General features: G+C 39.3%; 1 protein-coding gene across 1 annotated transcript; it reads right to left on the bottom strand.

Annotated features, from left to right (window-relative positions):
* Positions 1–12,267: 12,267 nt before the first annotated feature.
* Positions 12,268–14,932, bottom strand: LOC107765880 (CEN-like protein 2). The gene is made up of 4 exons (NM_001425759.1): positions 14,697–14,932; positions 14,209–14,270; positions 13,047–13,087; positions 12,268–12,744 (listed from the first exon to the last, which is right to left on the bottom strand). Exons 1-4 carry the CDS (start codon positions 14,898–14,900, stop codon positions 12,524–12,526), a joined length of 528 nt encoding a protein of 175 aa, NP_001412688.1. The 5' UTR covers positions 14,901–14,932; the 3' UTR covers positions 12,268–12,523.
* Positions 14,933–15,983: the final 1,051 nt, after the last annotated feature.

Raw genomic sequence — 15,983 nt, 5'->3', positions numbered from 1 at the left:
CAACATTGGTATAGAATTCCTTGACCAGGTGCTCGTTTGCAACCTCACAGTTGTTCAAGAAATACTCCCAGCCAACTCTCTCCCTAAACTGCCTCCTCACATTAGGGTTGTGAGGCAGTAAGTCCCTATCAACAAAGCTCCTCACCGGGATTAATTTCCTCACTGGCCACCATTCCCTAAACTTGTGATAAGCTACCTCATTGACAAATCGGTCTTGCCACACCTCTGGTTTCCTAGTTCTCGCAACCCCGCCAACCTGAGGTTTACCCCCTTCTCCTACTTCTCCTTCTCCTCCTACTTCCTCATCGTCTCCTACTACACCCTCTCCGGATAATGAAGCTGTGGGAGAGGTGGAGTATTCATCCTCACCGCCTTCAGCTGAGCCCTCTAACGACCCAGAAGATACATCTACTGACGCTTGGGCAGCGGGGGTAGTGGGAGGAGTGTCTCTTAGTCTGTTTCTCTCCGGCCAGTCAGGGATGTACTCTGGGATTGAGTCTGAAGATATCTCCCTGGAGGGTTCGTACTCACTCCCAGATATGTCAATGGCCCTATCAGCAGCTTTAATCATCTTCCTCATATTTTTAATGTTTTGCCGGGCTTGAACAGTCAATCTTACCATTTTCTGTTTCCCTCCGCGGAAGGATTCTCCTCTGCCTAGTTGTTTAGAGCCCTTGCCTCTTTGTTTCACCATTGTCTGCAAACAAGTTCAGGTATGCTTTGTTAGTATCAGTGGATTCAATTAAGTTCACAGTTGCAGAAGAATAAAGGTTGCAGACAGTTGCAGAAATCACACAGTGCGGATCACACAAAATGGAGTGCGGCCGCACAGAGGCCAATGTGGTCCGCACAAAATGTCAATGCGGTCCGCACAGATGTGGGGTTCAGACTACCCACTCTCTGAACAATTGCTCTATGAACCGCACATAAAATACATTGTGGTCCGCATTGAGGCACTGCGGACCGCACAAAATCGACCGCAGTCCGCACTGGGTGCCCAACTACAGCACTAACTTAGGGTTTAAAATCATTTGCTTTTAAGTCTAATATTTCACCTTAGTAAGGTTCCTAAGTGATTGCCCATTATTTTTAACCACCTAATTCTACTTTAATCAAAGAATTAATTACCCTAACCTAACCAATTAAAGAAAATATGGGAATACTAGAATAAGAGACAAGAAAAACAAAAAGTAAAGGAGAATAACAAAACTAAAGCAATTAAAAAAGAAGTTAAGTTACCAGTTGTGAGATGAAATGAAGATTAATGAATCCAAGCAATTAATTACGAGCAGCAGGGGTGGCGAATAGTGCTTTAAGAGTTATGAGAGTTCAAAGATCAAAAAGTGTAAAAGGAGGGCCTCAGGCCCTATTTATAGAAAAGGACCTGGGGCCCAGCTTACCAACCAATGCGGACCGCACAGAATCGACTACGGTCCGCACCACACAGCTTGATTTAAGTTTGAGAAGGCAACCCACTGATGTCCGTACAAAATGTCATGCGGTCGCAGTGGTCCACCGTGGAGCGCACAAAATGTAGTACGGCCGTAGTGGCAAACTTCAGAGAGCTGGACATTTCACTCTTCATCAGTGCGGTCCGCACTAAGTGTAGTGCGTCCGCATTGAAAACTTCAGAGACTTGACACTTTTTTCCACTATGTCCTGCACTGCATCAACACAATCCTGTAGCATCTCACAACTAGTTAGTCCAAAAATAAATCCTATACTACCATGAAAATCAAAGAAAAACACATGGTTTGCCTCCCAAAAAGCGCCTGATTTAACATCGCGGCACGACACAGGTTACCATCATATCATTTGAGATGAAGAAGTGCCACAACGTGGCTGTTATCAATTTTTCCCAAGTAGTGCTTGACCCTATGCCCATTCACTCTGAAAATTTCACCATTTCTGTTCTTTAAATCAAGAGCACCAAACGGGGTCACACACACCACTTCAAAAAGTCCACTCTATTTTGATTTGAGCTTTCCCGAAAACAAACGTAACTGGGAGTTGAACAAGAGAACCAAACCGCCCACTTTGAACTCCTTGCTACGAGCATATTTATCATGAAGGTACTTCATCCTGTCCCTGTACAAGGGCGAACTAGAGTAGGCATGGAATCGGAATTCATCAAGTTCATTAAGCTGCTTCACACGAAGATTAGCTACAACATCCCATTCAAGATTTAGCTTCCTCAAAGCCCACATGGCCTTGTGATCTAACTCAACCGGTAGATGGCAAGCTTTCCCAAACACCAACCGATATGGAGACATACCAATTGGAGTCTTGTAAGCAATCCTATAAGCCCATAGAGCACCATCCAACTTCTTTGACCAATTAGTCCTATTTGCATTGACCGTCTTTGACAATATGCTTTTGATTTCCCTGTTGGAGACTTCAACTTGACCACTTGTTTGAGGATGATAGGGAGTAGAAACTTTGTGATTGACACCATACTTTGAAAGCAAAGTGTCAAAAGATCTATAGCAAAAATGAGACCCCCCATCACTTATGATTGCATGAGGAGTGCCAAACCTTGTAAAAATGCTCTTCTTGAGAAATGCAACAACACTCTGGGCCTCATTGTTGGGCAATGCCATGGCTTCAACCCACTTTGAAACATAGTCTACTGCCACAAGAATGTATGTGTTCCCACACGAGCTAACAAAAGGGCCCATAAAATCAATGCCACATACATCAAAAATATCAACCTCAAGGATGGTATTGAGAGGCATCTCATCTTTCTTCGAAATTCCCCCCGCTCTTTGGCATTCGTTGCATCTCTTCACAAAATCACCCGCATCTTGAACAAAGTTGGCCAATAAAACTCACAACTAAGAACTTTAGAAGCCGTCTTTGCCCCGCCATGATGGCCACCATAGGGAGAGGAATGACAAGCCTCTAAGATACTCAATTGCTCTTCCTCCGGAACACACCTTCGGATCATACCATCCGTGTAGATCTTGAACAAGTACGGCTCATCCCAATAGAAATACAAACTATCCCGCTTGAGCTTTTTCATTTGGTTAGAAGAGAGCTCACACGAGATTATACTAATCACAAGGAAATTAGCAACATCGGCAAACCATGGCATATCATTCATCGACACCGAAAGGAACTGTTCGTCGGGAAATAAATCATTGATCTCTAGGCCGTCACGAGGCCTCCCCTCCTCCTCCAAGCGGGACAAGTGGTCCGTCACTTGGTTCTCACTACCCTTCCGGTCCACAATCTACAAATCAAACTCTTAAAGTAACAAGACCCATCGCATCAGTCTAGCTTTGCAATCCTTCTTCGTCATCAAGTGCCGGAGTGCGGCATTGTTGGTATGAATAATAACCTTAGCACCCATAATATACGGCCGGAATTTTTCCATTGCGAACACAATAGCCAAAAGTTCTTTCTCGGTCACCGTGTAGTTCACTTGAGCATCATTCATTATCTTGCTCGCATAGTACACCGGATAAAACATTTTGTTCACTCTTTGATCCAAAACCGCCCCAACCGCAACATCGCTCACATCACACATGAGCTCAAAGGGCAAGCTCCAATTAGGCGCGATAATGATAGGAGTGGTGGTCAACTTATGCTTGAGAATTTCAAAGGCTTACATATATTTTTCATCAAACACGAACTTAGCATCTTTTTTCAACAACTTGCAAAAGGGATTCACTACCTTCGAAAAGTCTTTGATAAATCTCCGGTAGAACCCCGCATGCCCAAGAAAACTTCGAACTCCCTTAACGGATGTAGGGGGAGGGAGCCTTGAAATTACATTGATCTTTGCTTTATCTACCTCAATACCATGCTTCGAAATTTTATGCCCAAGAACCATTCCTTCTTCCACCATAAAGTGGCATTTCTCCCAATTGAGGACAAGATTGGTTTCTTCACAACGGGCCAAAACTCTATCAAGATTCTTCAAGCACTCATCAAATGAACCCCCCACAACACTAAAGTCATCCATGAACACCTCCAAAATGTCTTCCACTATATCGGTGAAAATGGCCATCATACACCGCTGAAATGTAGCTGGTGCATTACATAACCCAAAAGGCATCCTAGAAATGGCAAAAGTGCCATATGGATAAGTGAATGTGGTCTTCTCCTGATCTTCCGGAGCAATCAAAATTTGGTTGTACCTAGAATACCCATCCAAGAAACCGTAGAAGGCATGCCCAGCAAGTCGATCCAACATCTGATCAAGAAAAGGCAAAGGAAAGTGATCTTTGCGGGTCACTTTATTCAACTTGCGATAGTCCATGCATACCCTCCAACCAGTAACAGTTTTTGTAAGAATCAACTCATTTTGTGAATTTGTAACCACGGTCATGCCACCCTTCTTCGGTACACATTGCACCAGTGAAGTCCAAGAGCTATCAGAGATGGGGTACACAACCCCGACATCCAACCACTTGATCACCTCATTTTTCACAACTTCTTGCATTGCCTCGTTCAACCTCCTTTTATGCTCCAAGGAGGGCTTTGCATCATCTTCCAGAATAATCTTGTGCATACAGAATGCAGGGCTTATTCCTTGACTATCAGCTAAAGTCCATCCAATTGCCTTTTTCCAGTTTTGAAGCACCGCCAATATGGCATCAACCTTCATGTTAGTAAGACAAGAAGAAAGAATAACTGGCAAAGTAGAATTTGAGCCTAAGAACTCATACCTGAGGTGTGGAGGTAGCGGTTTCAACTCCAACACCGGAGGCTCCTCAATTGAAGGTTTTGTTGGTGGAGTCTTTCTATTCTCGAGATCCAAAGATAATTTCCTAGGCTCATAAGAGTAAGAGCCATTCTATGTAAAGCACTCATGCACTCCACTCGGCTTGCATCCTCATTGACATCAAGATTCAACAATACGACCTCCAATGGGTCCTCCACATTGATCATTGCACTGGTGTCATCAACTATCACTGCTGTGACGAGGTCTACAAAAGAGCACACCTCGGTACTGTTGGGCTGCTTCATTGATTTGCACACATGAAAGACCACCTTTTCATCACCCACCCAGAAGGTGAGTTCCCCTACTTCCACATCAACTAAGGCCTTCCCCGTAGCTAGGAAAGGTCTTCTCAATATGATAGGAATTTCATAGTCCACCTCGCAGTCCAAGATCACAAAGTCAGATGGAAAGACAAATTTGTCCACCCGGACAAGCACATCATCAATAATACCCAATGGTCTCTTCATCGTTCTATCTGCCATTTGTAATCTCATGGAAGTCGGCCTCGGCTGCCCAATACCCAAAGTCTTGAAAACGGAATAGGGCATCAAATTGATACTAGCCTCCAAATCACATAGAGCTTTAGCAAAATCCGCACTCCCAATGGTGCAAGGAATGGTGAAAGCACCGGGATCTTCAAACTTCGCAGCCATTGAATGCACTATTGCACTAACTTGGTGAGTCATCTTTATAGTTTCACAGTCCATAGACCGCTTCTTTGTTACCAAGTCCTTCATGAATTTAGCATAGCCCGACATTTGTTCAAAAGCCTCCACCAAAGGCACATTGATGGATAAGCTCTTCATCATGTCAATAAACTTTTTAAACTGATTTTTATTTTTCTGCTTCGCGAGCCTTTGAGGATAAGGCAGAGGTGGCCTTGGAAAAGGAGCCTTAGCTTTAGGCACAACCGGCTCCGGCATGTTATTATGTGATCCCTAGACGGGTTCACATCATTTTGAGTTTCCACCTCGACATCTTGAATATCAATCCTCACTTCTTCATTCACATTTTCATCAATTACATTTTCAACCACCAAAGGAACTTCATCTTCTTGCAACTCAACATCATCATCCATAATTTGCTTTTGTTTGGAAGCATTCACATCACCGCCTCTCCCACTTCTTTTTGTTACCGCCATAACATGATTATTCCCAGCCTTCGGGTTCACTACCGTATCACTTGCTAGCGCACCCTTAGGGCGAGTATTTAAAGACTGTGAGATTTGGCCTAACTGCACCTCCAAGTTTCTGATAGAGGTATTGTGGGAAGTCAACTGAGCATCCGAGTCCGCATTCTTCTTCATCATATGTTCGAACATCATTTCAATTCTACCCATATCATTGCTAGAAGAACTAGGACCTTGATATGGAAAAGGGTGCGAATTGTTTGGTTGTTGGTACATTGGGGGCCTTTGAAAGCCTTGCCCCCGGTTTCCTTGGTTTCCATTGTTTCATCCACCTTTATTTTTATTACCACCCAATTAATGTTATTACCATTCCAATTTCCTTGGTTGCTTTGATTGTTGTTCTGATTTCCCCAGTTGTTGTTTTGGTTGTTGTTCCCCTAATTACCATTGCCTTGTTGTTGATTGCCCAATTGCCTTGGGGTCTCCATTGTTGTTGGTTGGAAGAATTGCCTCTTTGGCCTTGATAATTATTCACGTATTGCACCTCTTCACTTTGTTCATCATAACCATCATTTTGAAATCCACCACAATCATTATCAAATTGCTCTGAATTTCCTTGATTTTGTTGCCCTCTTTGTCTTCTTTTGTTGACAATCATGTTAACACCCTCCATGGCATTCACTTGGCATGAATTTTGAACTTGTTGCAACTGTGCCTTTGCTAGTTGGTTCATTGTAGTTGTCAAATCAGTTATAGCCTACCCATGATCATGTAATTCCTTGTGCAAATGGATAACCGTGGGGTCACCCTACGACACATTGGCTCTACTTTGCCAAGCGGAAGAAGTGTCAGCCATCTCGTCAAGAATGTCAAGCCTCATCATACGACAGCTTCATGAAGTTTCCCCCAGCAAGTTGGTCCACTATGCATTGGTTTGTTGTATTAATGCCCTGGTAGAAGGTTTGTTGGATCATCACCTCAGTCATATCATTGTTGGGGCATTCCTTCACCATTGTTCTATAACGCTCCCAAATCTCATGTAAAGGTTCCGTGGGTTCTTGCTTGAACGCCAAGATCTCATCTCTCAATGCAGCCATATGCCCCGGTGAGAAAATTTTTGCAATGAACTTGTCCGTCAACTCATCCCACGTAGTGATGGAATGGTTGGGAAGTCGCTCGAGCCAATGCAATGCCTTCCCTCTAAGTGAGAATGGGAAGAGTCTCAACCCAAGATCATCCTCGAACATATTAGTTTGCTTGCTCCCCCAATATGTATCCACAAACCCCTTGCATGTTTGTAAGCATTTTGATTTGCAGCGCCCGTGAAGTACCCGCGTTGCTCTAGTAAGGTCAACATCACATTGGTTATGTGAAAATTGCATGCCCGAATTCGGGGTGGGACAATAGCACTTGCATAGCCTTGGTTCGGAAGCACTCTAGGAGCCACTCTTGGAGGTGGTGGAGGAGGGTCTGGAATATTGTCATTAACATTACCATTAGCCTGGCAGCCTCTATATTGTCCTTGAGGTACAAGAGACACCTCATCATCTCCGACATCATCTACCTCCTCCCCCGCAATCATATTTTCAAGAGGGTCATTTGCATTGTTCGCTGCCATTTGGCACCTGAGTTGTGACACAAACAAATTAGTAACAAATAAGGAAAGAAGAACAATACACAAAACTATTTAAATAGATAGCCAAAACCGTTAGCTCCCCGGCAATGGCGCCAAAAGTTGATTGAAACCTACCCTGCACTACTATTGAGTAGCGAGAGAGGGTCGAAGCAGCTTTTACCTGATGTAGGGTCGGGATCGATTTCCACAGAGAGCTAGATGTTGGAGTGGGGTATCTATCTAATTTAGAGTTGGGTATGTGTTCCAATTACACTTCTAAACATTTTTGGGTTTTTGTTTTACTTCTACGTTTATCAAATTACAATGGTAAATTAAACTAGAATTAGCTAAAAGAAAAATGTTACGGGTTGTTCAAATGGTTTAAAAGGCATTAGGGTAGTGACTTTCGCCTAGGTGGTCAATTGACAGATACTTAAGTCTAAGGCATGATTGACATATTTGGGGAGTATGATATAACCGTTACATGATTTTACCCACTCTGCACCTCTCGGTGGTTGAAGTGATTTTGCCCGAATTGACTTTCTCAAGACCAATTAGGTATGCAAATTTGCACAAGAAATCAAGGTTCAAGTCGGGTATTACTCTCTCGAGGTTTAACCCTTTAATTGGGGCTATCAATCTCTTGAGTACTCCCCAATTCCTTGTTGGACCAATTTCAGAGACTCAAGCTCTCTTTCTTAAGAAGAGCTCAAGTCAACTAAACACAAACTAGTGTTTGCAACCACTAATTCAGCAATTAAACATGAAATTAGCCCAAATATCAAACACACATAGTCAATCTAGCCCTAAAATACAAGACCCATCAATTACCCACACTAGGGTTGAGCCACAACCCTAGCTTATGGGTTTAGCTACTCATAATTAAAGAAGAAAAACAAGAAATAGATGAAGAACAACTCGTATTAATTAATTACTAAGATAAACAAGAAGATTCAATGTTGAAATGTAGATAAAATTGCCCAAAATAGCTAAAATATTCGAACCCACGAGCGCAACTCTTAGCTAAAACTATCTGATGACCTAAAAAATGGGAAAAGAAGCTATTTATACTAAGCTGAAAAATCTGGACAAAAATACCCCTCCGGGGCTAGTGCGGACCACACAAAATCACGTGCGGCCGCACTAAGACTCTAGACTTGAAAATCTAACTCTCCGAACTGGGGCAATGCGGACCGCACAAGATGGACTGCGACCGCGATGGCCCTCTAGTACGGTCCGCATGAAATGGAGCGTGGACCGCATTAGCTTCAATCTCCAAAAATAGCAACTCTCTAATCCTTGGTTGTGCGGACCGCACTAAATCGAGTGCGGCCGCAGTAACTTCAGTGCGGACCGCATTAAATCCCATGCGGTCGCATTGCCTGATTTGCCTGAGTTGCATACTCTCTGAACCTCACTTGTGCGGACCGCACAGAATGGTCTGCGGTCGCACTGGCCTTGTTTTGCCTGAGCTTTGTCTTGCCTTGATAGTTGTGCAAGTTTCACTCCTTTTTGAGTTGATCTTTGACATCTTGTCACTTTGTTGATCAAACCTGCAATCAAGCACAACTTGTGAGCCTTTGGGACTATTTTGTACACATTTCTAATCAAAACTTAAGCAAGAAGGAGTATAAAATGTAGCAAAATCCCTAGTTATCACACACAAGTCTTAAAACATCATACGAACTTGCTTGTGCGATCAAATCGCCAAAATGACATCTAAAATTACAGATTTAACACCAAAACACATGAAATTTTTCAAGGTAGTTTCAAAACTTCTATTTTCTCAACCGAAGGTCTGAATCACGTCAAATAAACTTCGTTTTTCACCAAATTTCACAGACATGACTTAAATATCATATTAAATCTGTACTGGGCTCTGGAACCAAAATACGGGCCCCATACCGACGAGATTACACATTAATCAATTTCTGTAAATCCTTGTTATTCCAGTTTAATAATTTTCATCAAAAATTTATTTCTCGAGTTTGGGACCTCGGAATTCGATTCTGGGCATACTCCCAGGTCCTATATTTTACTACGGATCCTCCGACACCGTCAAAATATGGGTCCGTGTTTATTTACTCAAAATATTGACCGAAGTCAACTAAAATCAACTTTAAAGGCAACAATTATTATTTTCTCAAATTTCCACATAAAAGGCTTTCCGAAATCATGCCTGGACTGCACACGCAAATCAAGGAGAGATAAAATGAGATTTTTAAGGCCTCGAAATACGTATTCGAGTTCAAAATCAGAAGATGACCTTTTGGGTCATCACATGGAACAACCTGAAGGGTTTGTGGTTCCAGGTAAAGAAAAGAAGGTATGTAGACTTGTTAAGTCCCTTTACGGACTAAAACAAGCGCCCAAACAATGGCATGCGAAATTTGACCAAATAATATTGTCAAATAATTTTAAGATAAATGAATGTGATAAATGTGTATATATTAAAATGTTCCAAATCACATAGTCATTGTTTGCTTAGATGTGGATGATATACTGATAATGAGTAATAACATTGCCAACATAAATGCGACTAAGAGTATGCTAACTAGCAAGTTTGATATAAAAGACTTAGGAGTTGCTGATTTAATTCTGGGGATTAAGATCCATAAGACTCCTCAAAGTCTAGCATTGTCACAATCTCATTATACAAAGACAATACTTGAAAAGTTCAAGCACTTAAATTTTAAAGTTGCAAAGACTCCAATTGACGTGAATCTTGCACTAGCAAAGAACAAAGGCCAAAGCATATCACAATTGGATTATGATCGTGTGCAGGGATGCTTAATGTATATTATGAATTGTACACGACCAGATATAGCTTGTGCTATAAGTAAATTGAGTCGATACACGAGCAATTCAGGTCAATCTCATTGGATGGCAATGAAACGAGTATTGGGATATTTAGAACACACCCAGGACTTTGCTTTGCGTTACAGTAATTATCATGCGGTGATTGAGGGGTACTGTGATGCAAATTGGATCACCGGTTCAACTAATTCTAAGTCCACAAGTGGATATGTATTCACTATTGGTGGATGAGTGGTATCTTGAAAGTCGTCCAAACAAACTTGTATTGCCCGCTCTATAATGGAGGTTGAGTTCATAGCCTTAGATAAAGCCGGTGAAATAGTTGAATGGCTCCGGAATATTTTGAAAGACATTCCATTTTGGCTCAAACCGTTGACACCAATATGCGTACATTGTGATAGTCAAGCGACAATTGGAAAGGCTGGGAGCATTATGTATAACGGTAAATCTCATCATATACGACGAAGACATAAAACCGTTAGGCAATTACTCTCTAGAGGAATTATCACGATTGACTACGTAAAGTCAAGCAATAATGTGTCGGGTCCACTTACAAAAGGCCTAACTAGAGAGGTAGTTGAGAAATCATCGAGGGAAATGAGACTATGGCCGAGAACAAGTAATTGTGGCGGTAACTCTACCTAGAAGACTGGAAATCCCAAGATCTAGGTTCAAGGAGATCAAACAAAGTCATTAATGAAGGTTCAATATTGTCAACTAAAATTTTGGTCCATTCTCGTGATGAGACAATGTTCAGTATCAAGGATAAAGCATTAAGGCTTTTAAATGATTTCTAAATTTGATATGGAGTATATCAAATAGTGTATCTACAGGATGCCACGTTTAGGAATCACCTATGTAAGTGTGAAGTGTTAGCCACTTCAAGGAGAATTTTATAAGGTCAGTTCTCTACGCACTTATGAAACCAGGCAGTGTTCATAGCTAAAACGAACACAACAATGAGAACCAAAGACAGTTAAGGGTTGATTGTGTGACTTATGGTTGTCTAGGTATATACCAAAGTTTGACGGTTCAAAGATATCAAATCTACCGATTGACCGAGTATATCTGTCATAAGTTCACTACGAAAGTTCAAAGGGAACCTACTTATCCATATGCGATTAATCCTTGCTTGCGAATCACATAGTTTTTCATGCATATTTCCGTGATATAGCTATTCCCCATTCATGTGGGGGATTGTTGAATTTTTTAAGCTAAAATATGCTTAAAAGAGGGTGAATGGGAAATGGAGAGAAAATGAAATATTTGAGTTTTCCTCCTTGACAAAGGGACATTGTCCCATATTGGAACAGGAAAAGATTTTTGATGGGTATATGTACAATTGCTCTTCTTCTAGCTCTTAAAGAGTTAAGAAGAAGGCAAGCTTTGCGTCGTCGCCGTCGTCGTCGCTCGGCTGGATTCGGATTTGGTCAAACGATTGATTGAATAATTTTTTGGACCAAATTTATTTAACGTAAAATTAATATTAAATCCAAATTATCCATTTTATTGACTCTGCCCGTCCGTTTTTGTAACGGAAAAAATGAAAGTTTCCTTCCCGTCCAGTTTCCGTTTTTGTAACGGAAAAATAAGGTTTTGAATTCCCGTTTTATTGTTGCGTAAATAGACATTTACGTTATGTCCGTTCCAGTTTATGTGAACCTATTTCCTTTTTGGTCCGTTCAAAAAAGAATGACCTCGTTCCAAATTTAGCTTAAACTTCCAATTCTACCCTTAATGAGAAGTTTTTATAACCACACAAATACTCTGGCCATCTTTTTGACTTATTTAGGACCACAAATTCCAAAAGTCTTTATTTTTTCTTAAACTCCGTGTTCAATTAAACAGGTTCATGAAACGGATGGAGTAATAAATACCCCATTTTGGTATAATAGTAAAGATGTGTGCAAGATGACCACAACACAACCGTTACATAAAAAAAAAAAAAAAGGAAAGATAAAATGATAAGAAACAAGTACAAAACACACATACATACTATTAATTAGGTCAAACATTAATTTACAACGATGATATTACATGCTGCCTTGATCATGAAGTACATTCTTACCCACGGGTCTTATTCAAGCATGGCACTCCAACATTACATATATCTCTGAGATTCTTGTAAGATCAGTAATACATGCACTGCATACCTTGGTTCAGTGTTTTACTTTAGAGTAACGAGAACAGCAATAACCAATAAACAGTAATGATATAACGCACATCATCTTCTTCAACGCCTTCTGGCAGCAGTTTCCCTCTGGCAATTGAAGAAAACTGCTGCAACAGGAGACCCAAGCTCATTTTCTTCTGCGAATTTACGCGTATTAAATCGATCCCTGGAGAGAGGTGCAGTCAATACTGTTTGCCTCTTCTTCTGCTTGAACAGCAGAAATACAAACCTGTGAATTCCAATATTTGGCCTTGGCATTTCATAGCCAACTATTTCTTTCCCTGATCAAAATTTTTGGATCAGTATTTTGGATTTGATTGTGAGATATACACATCAATGAATTTGTAAACTCATTAATTTCTAGACATTGCATATATATAAATCTAAGTGTAGAAAAACAATTCTTTCTTTTGTACTCTTTTTTTGTTGATCAATAAAAAATAAATACGAATCAATACCTGATCCCGTTACCACTAGGCGAAGAAATTTATAATAAGGAAAATATGTATTTAAGACAAATAAAATATTAAAAACAAAAGCTGTTACTATTTCGAAGCTTGAAATTTGGGTTAAAGATACATACCAAACGAGCAATCTGTAGTGCCTGGAATGTCTGTGACAATCCTGTAAAGATGGTCAAATTCTTTTTTCAGGTATTTGTCAACTATCAAAGCGTACAAATATGTCACTTTGATTTTATCATAAAACTGAGTACGTTTTTATTCCGTTACTACATGATATGACCATTTTGCAGTTTTTTTTTTTTTTTTTTTGGGTTCTGTTTAGTGAATGAAGCACTATATATAATGATAAGGGAAACAAGTAATTATTAGAACAATGTGACCAATTATTGGACATATTTATAATTTGCTAAGTCTAATCAAATGCTACAAGATTGTCGAAATATTATTATTCATGCTTAATATGTGTCATGACAAAAAAACAAGGTGTGACTGGACATTATGTCTGTACAAATTAGAGTTGTCTCCTATTGGACTATTACTATCCGATAGGGTGGGATATCCCATGGGATTAGCTATCCTACTTTTTATATGGGATAGCTAATCCCACTATTTTAGTTTGAAAAATACCTCGCGGTTAGCTAATACTCCAAACCAAATATAAGATAAAGTTAATCCTAAACTTTATCCCAAAATTATTATCCTTATCCCATGTACCAAACGACCTCTAACTTATTTGCTTTAAGTACATCGTCATAACAAACATTATCAAAAGATTTCTTCTTTGCTCCTTTTGCAAGCAAATCACAATATATCGACCATATTTTTCCTGAGCTGCTGGTGGCATTGACATAAGATTAATAACACATGTTTTCTTTGCTTTTGCGTTCCCAAATACAATTTTTCTAGATATGTGTCTCAGTGGTGTCTTTAATATGTAAAGGTCAATAAACCAAAAAAAAAAAAAAAAAGAAGGAAGAAATTGTTTTCCCGAGAAGCACAAACTCAAGAGTCAAGGCAGATTTTCTTTTTTTAAAAGTATGCGGACCTTTTCACAAAATATTTCTTGTCCGAACACCATATGATCGATCATATTTAGTCAAATACCTAATAACAAACTCATATGTCTTTTCATTACGGTATTTTTTAACAAGTTTTTAGATAACAAGCCTGAAGAATTTTTATCTTTTCGATGAGATCGTATTATTTTCCCTCCAAGTAAACAAGGAAAAGAAGGGACGATAAAATTGAATGAGTTAGTAATTAAAAAACTTATTTCTTTACCAGTGTAGGTGTTCCCTGAGATATGGATCACTAGGACCAGGAACATCTGGGTCTATCATGATCTGTCAATTAAGGTAAAAAAGAAAAATAAGGGGTCAATATAAACGATTTACTATATAATAGAAATGTATAAAAATAAATTTAAGGGCAGAGCCATAATTTTGAATTTATGAATTCTAAATTCTAGAAAAGACAGTATAAGTGGACTTCTTAACACAATACAACGAACCGTAACTAGAACTCTAGCTCCGCCAGTGGCGGAGCCACTCATTGGCAAGGAGAGTCAATTGACACCCCTTCGCTGGAAAATTACACGGTATAAATATGTTAAATTCTTAATTTTATGTGTATATACTATACGTTGACCCCCTTGATTTTTTTGTGTGCTTACTTATTTATATTTTGACTCCCCTTAGTTAAAATCTTGGCTCCGCCGCTAAGCTCCACCCCTAATAAAAGTATTGAAAATCGAAGGAAGCAGTATGTACCATTGTAAAGAAAGATCTCAAATCACCTCCATGAACTTCAACCCTAGGTTTAGAGGTGACTGAGGAAGGAAAGAGTTCATGCCCATTATAAACATGCTTGCTGCTGTTATAAGTAACAGACATCTTAACACTTGGAGTGAAATAATCAACAACTTCCCCAATCACTCTACCAATCACAAGGGGATCAGACATTTTTGAACCCATATATAAGAAATCTATTTAAAGTTAAGAGTAATAGTAGTGGGAATATTATATATGAAGAGTTCAACCGATTTGTATTTTGGTGAGAAGAGAGTTGCAAAAAGCCAATATTTATAGTGGCCATCAGATCACTGTAGAGTCAGGTGTGTTTGGACTAAAATATTGATAGTTCAAAAAAAGGGGACCAAAGAAAAGAAAAGAAAAGCCCAAAAAGGTTATTCTCCTACTCGTCGTGGTGCCAATGAGTTAAAGTTATAGCTTAGCAGCTAGAGAATATGTGTTTTAATTTTTATTAGGGCCAAAAAAAGAAAAAAGAAAATAAAAAGTACTCCTTGTAAGGTTTAGAAAGAGGGATAAAGATGATTTGACATGTTAATGCACTGTTGTCTATTTCTCTTCAGCCCAACCTGCCCACCCATCTCCCCCATTTCCCCCTTTTTTATCCTAAGCTTCCGTTTGGCTGTAAAATTTGAGAGCTTTTTTAAAAAAAAAATTATTTTCAAATATCTTTTGCTTATAGATTTAAGCCATTTTATGGAAAATTTTGAAAATAAAATCCTCAAATCTCAAAAAAAAGTTTTAGAGTAATTTTTTAAGTTTTCTGCTCACAAAATTTCAAATTCTTTTCAAGTAAAATACGTGTTCAAATACAATTTTAACTTTCAAAAATTATTTTTCATCTCATCTTCAAAAATTTATTTTTCATGTTTCAACCATATATATATATTCAAACGTTAGATAAATTTGAAGCCAGATTGTTTGAGCAATTTTGGTGGTTAACTAATATACAATCAGATACAAAACAATTAGAAAAGATGATAAACAAAAGATTAAGAAGATTTGATCAAATCTACATTTTCTAATGTTAATGTTCATCATTCTCGTAGATTCAACGAAGAAGAATTTAGGGTTAAAGAGAGATAGAGAGAAAGTTCGAGATATTTCTTATTGATTAAGAACCGAAAAATGAATCATCTAACTATTACAAAATCGGGTCTCTATGTATGTATACATGGCCCAATATATGTAAAGAAATAAAAGACTAACTAAAGACTAACTAATGGGCCTAATCTGATGTACATAAAT

The sequence above is a fragment of the Nicotiana tabacum genome, chromosome 8 (assembly GCF_000715075.1).
Source record: "Nicotiana tabacum cultivar K326 chromosome 8, ASM71507v2, whole genome shotgun sequence".
NCBI lineage: Eukaryota > Viridiplantae > Streptophyta > Magnoliopsida > Solanales > Solanaceae > Nicotiana > Nicotiana tabacum.
The sequence above is the reverse complement of the archived record's forward strand: the minus strand, read 5'-3'. Positions and strand labels throughout refer to the sequence as shown.

Coding starts and splice junctions, on each gene's coding strand:
- LOC107765880 (NM_001425759.1), bottom strand. CDS start 14,900: ATGGGTTCAAAAATGTCTGATCCCCTTGTGATTGGTAGAGTGATTGGG. Junction 14,271..14,696: donor TGAGATCTTTCTTTACAATG/GTACATACTGCT, acceptor CTTAATTGACAG/ATCATGATAGACCCAGATGT. Junction 13,088..14,208: donor CTCAGGGAACACCTACACTG/GTAAAGAAATAA, acceptor CCATCTTTACAG/GATTGTCACAGACATTCCAG.